Here is a 10,058-nt window from a genome sequence, read left to right on the forward strand (position 1 = left end):
TGAGTATCCTCACTTATTCTTACATGTGTGGTATAATATATATATATATATATATATATATATATATGTGTGTGTGTGTGTGTGTGTGTGTGATCAGTTGGGTTTGAGTGTTATTACTGTTTTTGTGTTGCTTTATATCTGTCGAGACTTCGGGTAGTTCTAGGGTTGCTAATAACCCATATGGTGTGCTGGTTGCCCACTGAGACTTCGGTTAGTCTCCAAGGTTGCTGATAACTCAGTTGTTTATTTTGTACTGTGTTGTATGTGATATTTTGGGGAGCTATGTAACACCTCAAATTTTAAACCAATTTTTTTCATTTTTAATTTCCCAAAATAAAGTTTCACAAACTAATTCATCCAAAAACATAAGTGTCTAAGACAAACATCATCACAAAATATCATAGTATGTCAAATTGTCCCAGTAACAAATCTCTTAGCGAGTGTGTACAATCAAACCTTCATCTTCCCACGAATCATGATCCTCATAAGTACCTAAAACACATAAATCAACAACTGTAAGCACGAATCTTACTGATTTCCCCAAGATACCATATACAACACACATAAATACACAACTATGGGTTATCAGCAACCACGGGGACTATCAACAGTCCCGGTGGGCAATAACACGCCATATGGGTTATCAGCAGCCCTGAAGACTATCCACAGTCTCAGTCACACATAGACAACATAATACAAAATACTACCTCCGTCCCAAATTGATAGTCCACTTTTGATTTTTGAGGTCTTTTTTCTTCAACTTTGACCTTATATATTTTTGTTTTTGATAGATAATAATTCATGCAAAATATATGAATGGACTGTATTTTAAATGTTTTTTCATTTTTATAAGTTTTATCAAGTAATATATAACACAAATAAAAATATTTAATGTTAAAGTTGAAGAAAAAAGACTTTAAAAGTCAAAAATGGACTATCATTTTGGGACGGAGGGAGTAACAGTTAGACCCAGTTGTTCCTCACAAATACAACTATTCTACCACATATGTAAGAATAAGTGAGGAGACTCACCTGATACTAACAACAAGTAAATCTCACACCCAAACTAGACTCCGCCTAATCAACGAAATAATTAACCATAATTAATAATTAAGGTCTAAAACTCAACCCGCGAGTCCAAATCCCACAACTAAGTCCTTTAAGGGAAAAAAATACGATTTTTCCCTTCTCATGGTCCAAAACCCTAAATCTTGACCAAAAGTCAAAAGTCAATTGCCCAACGCGTACGTTGGGCGTACTCTTTCTTACACGGGGCATACTACTCGAACAATAACCAATCGAGGATGGAACCGGCTATGCGGGGCGTAGCCAGGAGTATGCCCGACGTACTCCACCGATTCAGTTTTCACTAACTTTTATGTCTTGATCCATTAAGACATCTAACCCAACTTCAGATCTGACCATCCTATGATGTCTTAATCCATAAAGTCGTCGACTTTAAGCATTTGCATGGCTATAGTGGACCCAATGCAACAAACTCTAACTTCCATCATGCTCAAAGTCACTTTACTCATGCATGGGCTATAGGAAATGATTAAGCAACCATTTTTATAAATCTACAAGTCCTAAAATGAATTAAAGGACAACTAATAATTTCTAGAGTGCTCTAAACTCATAAAGGTCCAAACTCAACCCAACCCATACAATGTGTCGACATATAACATATAATATCATATACAAATAAACAGACAATATCACAGGTAGTCCTACAGATATACCAGACTAGCATATCAAAACTAGCATGCATATCTATATCATACTCAGTATATCAACAATGTTGGGTTATCAAACCAATGGGCAGGCCTTGGTGCCTTTGACCCGAAAGTACAGTGAGGAAAACTCACCTCACAAGTAGTGTTGAACTAATAAGATTTAACTATGAATCTTATCAGTATGTAGGGTGTACCAACCTAGTACACGAGGCGTACTCTTGGATAGCTCATTATGGGCCTTGGGTATTTTGGGGGGTGGGTCGTGAGATGTTGGGTCAGATATGGGAAGGGTAAAATAGTATTTTACCCATTAGAAGGATATGATATGTTTTGGGCATCGGATTTTAGGAAATTGTCTTAATTATTGACTAGGGGTGATTTGATTATGTTTAGTGTGAGGATATCAGGTGCAACAACGTGCGTGTTTCAGTTATTTTGGACTGAGGTGAGTCTCCTGACTGTACCAGTGGGTCGAAGGAACCAATGTCGGCCCAATAAGATCTGTTATGCTAGTTGTAACGCCCGGGTTTCAGGGCTAAGCATTTTTGTTAATGTAATAGTCTAGGTCAACTCTTGTAACTCTTTTTGAAGTAATAAAGATGAAATATTTGAGTATTATGTGAATTATGTGTGTTTATGTGTTTATTATTTAATTATAAATGTATAAATTAATAAAAAAATAAAAATGAACGTCAAAATTAAAGTGTGAGATAATCCCGATATCTCTACATAAAGTTGTAGAATATGTCTCAAGGTTTCCGTGCATATAAGGAACGCCGAAATCCGAGTTATAACGAAGAAGTTATGACCCGTCGAAGTTTCGCGACAGAACCGGCACGATACCGGGAAGCGTAAATAGTGAATTTACGATAGAGCGAGATTTAGCCTTAGCGCTCTAAACGAAAGTCGTAGAATATGTTAAACTAAGAACACCAATAAAAAGAACGCCCAAATCTGACTTCGTATGAGGAAGTTATGATTTTTCTAAGATTTAGCATAGCAGTGCACAGCCCGAAATCTGAATTTTAGATCGGTCGATTTTTAGCCGACGGGATCTAAATGAAAGTTGTAGTACTCGTAAATACCAACGCGTGGATATAAAGAACGTCGATAATAGAGCTCGTATGCGAAAGATATGGACGAAGCTTAGTCCCTACTTTTCGAGCGCGACGAATTCGATACAGTTTTGTAAATCCGAGATAGAATGAGAATTAGCCAACGAGGTCTAAATGAGAGTTGAAGATCTCATTAATAGGAACTCAACGGTAAAAAGACAGACAAAAACGGAACTCGTATGCGAAAGTTATGGACGAAGCTTAGTCTCTACTTTTCGAGCGCGGCGAATTCGATACAGTTTTGTAAACCCGAGATAGAATGAGAATTAGCTAACGAGGTCTAAATGAAAGTTGAAGATCTCATTAATAGGAACTCAACGGTAAAAAGACAGACAAAAATGGAGCTCGTATGCAGAAGTTACGGACGAAGCTTAGCGACTACTTTACTATAAAACTCCTATAAATACAAGGGTGAACTCCTCATATTTTCTTCACACCATAAGCCTCTCTTTCTCTCTCTAACTTCTCTCTAGCCTCCCTAAACCCCTCCCAAGTCTAGGGAACCTCCCTATCACGAGAAGAAAGCCCCGGAGCGCCCGACGGCTCCGAGAAGAAAAGCTTTCGGCTCGGGAACGCTGCTCCAGCGAAGCCCGGTTTTTAATAAAAACTCATTGTAAGTGAGTTACGCCTATACTATATTTAATATAGCTTTTATTTAATTATAGTAACATTATTAGGACCTTAAAATAATTATTTGGGCTATTATTATGAGTTATATTGAGTGTTATTTAACGCTTATATAATAGTAATAACAACTAGACTATTAATTAGTCGCGATTAACGTTAAAACTAAACTCTAGTGGTATTAATACAAGGTTTTGGTCAAGGAAAAATTGTTTTAAGAAGTAATGAAGAGCTGTCCGAGTGCCGAGTCACCACCTTACCAGGTGAGTGCATAGTTACTTTCAGCTTACACATAGATATGAAGTATTTATATATATTACGTGTTGTGAGTGCATAGTTACTTTCAACTTACACATAGATATGAAGTATTTTATATAAATTACATGCTATGTGTGCATATTACCTGAATACTTGCTATCTATGCTAGATGAACATTTTTATACATGTTTTCAAAGATTTAAATTGTATATTTATTTTATATCTACGAAAATGTTGGGGTAAAACATGGGTAGATGTATTAGTTGCTGTGTGATAAAATGAAATAATGAGAGGCCTCGTTATAGATGTTATTGATGATCTAGTCATCTAGCGGAGTATAGATGACGACCACGGACTATTCTAGACAGTCCAGTGGAACACTAGCAGACTCGCAGCCTGTAGGTGTTTATTCGAACTGTGTGTTTATTTGGACTGTGTGCTCACCAGATGTACTCCATCCCCCACATGGTTGCCTTAAGGACATTTATTGTTGAGGAATCCCCTTAGCAGTAGTGTCCGTCTCGATGATAATCCTTAGGATAGGTCCCTTATGATAGATGCTTAGGGATGTAATGTAAGGATAACGGGAACGGGTAATCGGGTTTGTTTAATTTAATGAAGTTAATAAACTTATTTATTGTGGGTTGAAAACCCTATGTGCTCACCAGGCTCCCAAGCCTGACCCACTCAGTTTTATGTATTACAGGTAGTGGCGCTTGAGCATAGATATGATGTTGGACGGGGGATTACGGATATAGGCCTGTAGATACGAAATAATGTAGTAAGGCTTATATTGTACTGTTTATGCTTTTGATCTGTACGAACATGACATCCCAAGTCTTTTAATGAAATACATTTCTACGGAAATGCTTTTGATAAATCTTTATCATATTTTGTTTTGGGACAAATTCCGCAACACTTTCATTTAAAATGTTACTCTAATTTTTAAACAAAGCATAAACAAACCGGTCTTTTCTGGCCGTGATTTTGGGGATGTCACACTAGTTGTCTTTGTGACTCTTGCATGACATGTTGGGCTAGGCACACTGTATAACGGGCTAGGCCCATTTGTATGTTAGGCTCATTGTATGTTATGTAGGATGCTATCTATCTATGTGACTCTTGCATTTGTATGTCGGGTTGGGCCTATTGGTTTGGCAGGGTTAGACCTATTATGGTGGGCTAGGCCCAAGATATGTATGGTTTGTGATATTTTGGGGAACTCACTAAGCTTTGTGCTTATGGTTTTATGGTTTTGGTTTCAGGTACGTCCGGTTCAAAAGGGAATCGCAGCGCATCCACCCATGTTTCTGCAACTTTATGATTTTAGGATTCTACTAACTGTTTTGTTACTATATACTTTTGAATAACTGGAAAAAGGATAATTGGTGTTTCTAGCTGAATTAAAAATTAAAATTTTATCTTATATGTAACACCCAAGATTTTGAAAGCCAAGAAAGTAAAGGAAACCCTAAATTTAGGAGGGACTCGGCGAGTCGGAGCGGGATCTGGGTCGAGGAGTAAGTGACTAACTCGGCGAGTCTGGTCTGTGCGAGGAAAACCCTAAATTCGGGGCTTGGAGCCTATTTAAACGTCTCAATCTTCTTCCTAGGGCTCCTTTACTGCCTCTCACACCCAGAATGCCGCACCATAAGCCTCCATTGTGATGATTTATTCTTTTGGCCATTTTTGAGTGATTTAGAAGAAGAAGAAGTGGGAATCTTTGAAGCATCAAGGAGTGGCTTTGGATCTGAAGTTTGGGGAACATTTCAGAGCATTTGAAGGTATCAATTCGTTTCCCTCCTTTAGATCTTCTTTGGTTATGAGTTTTGGGGCTTTTAAGGCATGCCTAAGATCAATTTCAAGCTTGAGGTCCAGATCTGAGGTTGCTACCTCAGATCCATGCTTGTGTTGGTTTAGAATCCCTAAGTATCAGCCATTGGGTGGATTTTGGAGCCTCTTGGTCTTAAACCCTAGTTATTGGTGCATTTTGCCTAGACCTCCCTCTCTACACGTAAAGTGCAAACTTTACGTGGGGAATAGGCTTGGGAAGGGTAGATCTACAGTTTGGAGTTCATGCATGACTCGGAAGTCCTCTGCATGTAAGTGGATCTTATTGGACTCGGCGAGTCCTTTGAGTGGACTCGACGAGTAGCTTGAAGATGAGGAGGAACTCGACGAGTGGGATGAACAACTCGTCGAGTCGGATGAAGATGAGCATGAACTCGGCGAGTTGGATGAACAACTCGGCGAGTTGGATGAAGATTGTCGTGTGCTCGGCGAGTCAGGTCGCGTGGTCCCAAACCCTTCGAGTTAAGTCTCGAGTCAGCGAGTCGAGCCAGGACTCAGTGAGTTGGTCAGGACAGGAATCGGGAATCAGTAGACTCGGCGAGTAGAGTCGTGAGTCAGGGGCTGACTCGACGAGTAGGGTTGACCTGGAAGGTTGACTTTGACCAGGACGTTGAATTTGACCAGAGTTGACTTGGTTGACCTTTGAAGGTCAGTTAGACTAAGTGTTATGTTGACATTGGTAGCTCGGGGAGCTAGCGGAGCAGCAGTTCGGAGTCAGTGGTCAGGTAGCGGTCAAAGGGGTTAGCAGCAGCAGTTCAGCAGTATCAGGTGAGTTTCCCTTTGTATGAATGGGTCTACGGCCACAATACCGGCCCATGTAGTTATGAGTAGAAGACCCGGGGGTTAGCCCTAGGCACAGTATGCTAGTATGATATTCGGACGAGGTCCAATGATAGAGGGCGGGTGCCCAAGGTGAGGTTTATGTGATAGTTTATACTTGTTGCCTGTGTGATACTTGTATGTGCCTGGTAGGGAGGTGAGTGTGGGCGAGGTCCCGTATCTCACCAATAGCAGAGTGTGGATGGTGTTCCACATCTCAGTAGCAGCAGAGCAGGGGCGAGGCCCAAGTTAGAAAAGGAGTGAGGGTGGGTTGGGCCCGTATCTCACTATCAGCAGGAGTATGGACGAGGTTCCATGACTCATCAGTAGCAGGACACGGGCGGGGCCCAGAGATAGGCGAGGCCTTAAAGCAAGAGATGTTAGTATATGTTAGCTAATGTGATGGTATGTGATATGTTTATGTGCTATTATATGTTAGTGGGCGGGGCCCTGTGACAAGCGAGGCCTAAGTGAAACAGATCTGTATCCGAGCGGGGCTTGAAGCCAGGCGAGGCCGTTGTAGTGGGCGAGGCCCGAGGTAGAGGGCGGGGCCCAAGATAGCGGGCGTGCCCCAGTATTTTCAGTGTGTGTTAGCTGCAGCTAGTTAGAGGGCGTGGCCCGGTATGTGCAGTGCGCAGTTATGCGCATGGTATGTGGTTGGGTGGGGAACTCACTAAGCTTTGTGCTTACGGTTTTCAGTTTTGTTTTCAAGTACTTCCGGTAGCGGAGGGAGGAGCTCGGGGTGATCGCATGGCACACACCATAGATTAGTCAGCCTGGGAATGTTTACTCTGATAATAAACATGTGTTTGAAAACTTATACTCATATTATGTTTTGGAATGTTGTCTTTGGTTAAAGTAATGTTTTATTAAAAATAAATTTTTGGTCTTGAATTTTGGGATGTTACATTATAATTTTTGGGACATTACAACTGGACTACTAAGTGTTGCTTTTCCAGTTAGGTTTTTTCTTACATTTAATGCTACATCTTCCCTTCATACAAATCGAAGAAACAAATATAATAAATCTAAGTTTAGTGCCAGGGGTCTTGATCTTATTTGAAAAAGGAGTATGTGTGAATTATTTATTTCAAGAATAGATTGGATCTAACATTCTAACCAGATGTACCTTTTCTCCCGAGCAGCTTACATTAGTTATCCTTCAAACAATTCCTTCTGGGGGAGTAAGAACGTTTCCATTAATGCATATAGAACCATTCTCAAAATCCATGTGAGACATCATTTCCTTATTTGTTGGGTTGGTTCAATCGCATGCAAACAAGCATCGGCTGCAACAGTAAGAAACTATGACCAATAGAGTAAGACAATTAGCTACATTTGCACAGAAAAGGAATATGATTATGGTTAGCTCAATCTCTCAGTCTCGAAGTTAATTGTCTATATAGTAGTCACTCCCTGCTTTGATGAGTATCTTGCCTTATATTATAGTTGTGGCCATGGACCATGACTAGCAACGATGGGTGGTGGTAATTCTTAACCGGTAACGAAAGAGTGAGCTGGGAAATGAATAGGATTTGTGGGAGGAGAGTGGTGGTGGGAGGAAGAAAGGATAATAAAAAGGTGGATGAGTTATTTTGTAATATTTAAAATGTTAATTTAATTCTTTATATACTAATAACAAAGTAATTGTTTTGTCATCTGTTACCATATTAGGCATCATAATTAATGTCATGCCACTTGTCAACCTAATGATTATCATTTTCAAATTTTAAATATTCTAATTTCATTAAATTAATAACATTAGAATAAAAAATAAAATAAAATTAATGTAGATTATAAAGTGATATAATTTCACGTATTTATTTGAATAAACTATTATATTTTATAACTAAAAAATATATATTAATTAATAATTTATTTAAAATAATCGATTAATAATTTTGAGTTTTTATTATGAATGTTTAATTAATTTTGTAACTGTGGTTTCTAAAGGTTATAAACTAGTTACAATAAGAAAAAAAAATCCAACAAATTTAGATAAATCACGAAACAAAATAAAACAACAGTTATATAAACTATCGAAATCATAACAACCAAAATTATAACGATGATGATAATTGTCATCATAAAATTCAATTATGTAATTTGTTTACATAATTTGTTCTAAGATTTATTTAATATAAGATAAGATGATACTTTAAAATATGCAAAAAAAAAAAAAAAAAAAAAAAAAAAAAAAAAATCGGATTCCATTAAAGTCCGGCCCGCATACTCTACGGGCCATGCAAACGGGCTTTAAACTTGGCAACAAGTCTATCCACAAAAACGCTTACTATCTATTCTAGGGTTTTATCGACAAACACAAGAACCCTCCCTCCCGTCTACCAATCTCGAAGTGAAGCAGCAGCCATGGTAAATCTCCGCACTGTGTTTTTAATCTTGTAAAGCTGTAATGTTCTCAAAAATATTATGTGGATTCAGAGATTCTGATATCCGTTGGGTTTTGACTTTTTCAGATTATCCCTGAGAAGAATCGTAGAGCGATATCCAAATACCTCTTCCAAGGTCTCACTTACTCCGTTTGTATGCATAATAAAGCTTCGTATATGTCTAACGGCATTGATGATACTAATTGTTATGGGGATTTATTGTCTATGCAGAGGGAGTATGCTATGCAAAGAAGGATTACAATTTGGCTAAGCATCCAGATATCGATGTGCCAAATTTGCAGGTGATTAAGCTAATGCAAAGCTTCAAATCGAAGGAATACGTGCGTGAGACATTTGCCTGGATGCATTACTATTGGTATCTCACTAATGACGGGATCGAGTTCTTGAGGACTTACCTGAACCTTCCATCTGATATTGTACCTGCTACTCTCAAGAAGTCAGCCAAGCCCCTCGGCCGTCCCATGGGCGGACCTCCCGGCGATCGCCCACGGTAAATTAACATTTACATCTTCATTTGGGGTTTTGTTTCGATGGATTTTTGATTTTTGTGTTGTAATTTTGTAGTGGGCCACCGAGATTTGAAGGGGACAGACCGAGATTCGGTGATAGGGATGGATACCGTGGTGGTCCTAGAGGACCTCCTGGGGAATTTGGCGGCGAGAAGGGTGGAGCTCCGGCGGATTACCAGCCTGCTTTTAACAGGGTAATGTTTTCACTGCTTTTATGCTTGCATTTCTTGACGACGGGTGTGTTATGATTGAAAACAGAAATGCATTTAGTTTTAAAGCTGAAATTGAATTTAGATTAACCCTTTCAAGTTGTTCTTTTTGCCATGGTCTATGGTGTTTCGTATAAGAAGTACATGATCTAAGTTCATATTTAATGTTGTTTGTTTCAAACATTCTTTAAGTATTCATTGATTGTTTGAGCCATGGAAAGTTTGGATTGTGGATCTACATTCGTAACAAAAAAGTAAACAGTCATTTATATTGGAAGGCTGTGATTGATTTGTTATGAACTGAATTTGCAGGGTGATGGTGGGAGACCCAGCTTTGGTCGTGGAGGTGGTGGTTATGGTGGTGGTGCTGGTGCACCACCAAGCTCAAGTTTCTCCTAAACCTTTTATTAGTTCCAGACTCTTATTTAAATTTGAGGTTTTCTGTTTTATGGTTTTTTCTTTGTGATATTATTGGAATATTGTTACTACCTTTTTGTCTAGATATGAATGCCATTTTGCTTTCATGATA

General features: G+C 38.8%; 1 protein-coding gene across 1 annotated transcript; it reads left to right on the forward strand.

Moving 5' to 3' along the window:
- Nucleotides 1–8,663: 8,663 nt before the first annotated feature.
- LOC145088836 (small ribosomal subunit protein eS10z-like) lies at nt 8,664–10,058 on the forward strand. The gene is made up of 5 exons (XM_079027248.1): nt 8,664–8,773; nt 8,878–8,926; nt 9,022–9,301; nt 9,376–9,514; nt 9,842–10,058. Exons 1-5 carry the CDS (start codon nt 8,771–8,773, stop codon nt 9,926–9,928), a joined length of 558 nt encoding a protein of 185 aa, XP_078883374.1. The 5' UTR covers nt 8,664–8,770; the 3' UTR covers nt 9,929–10,058.

Source organism: Lactuca serriola, chromosome 2, assembly GCF_051521515.1.
Source record: "Lactuca serriola cultivar US96UC23 chromosome 2, Lser_US96UC23_V15, whole genome shotgun sequence".
Taxonomy (NCBI): Eukaryota; Viridiplantae; Streptophyta; class Magnoliopsida; order Asterales; family Asteraceae; genus Lactuca; species Lactuca serriola.

Coding starts and splice junctions, on each gene's coding strand:
- LOC145088836 (XM_079027248.1), top strand. Junction 8,927..9,021: donor ATCCAAATACCTCTTCCAAG/GTCTCACTTACT, acceptor TTGTCTATGCAG/AGGGAGTATGCTATGCAAAG. Junction 9,515..9,841: donor ACCAGCCTGCTTTTAACAGG/GTAATGTTTTCA, acceptor CTGAATTTGCAG/GGTGATGGTGGGAGACCCAG.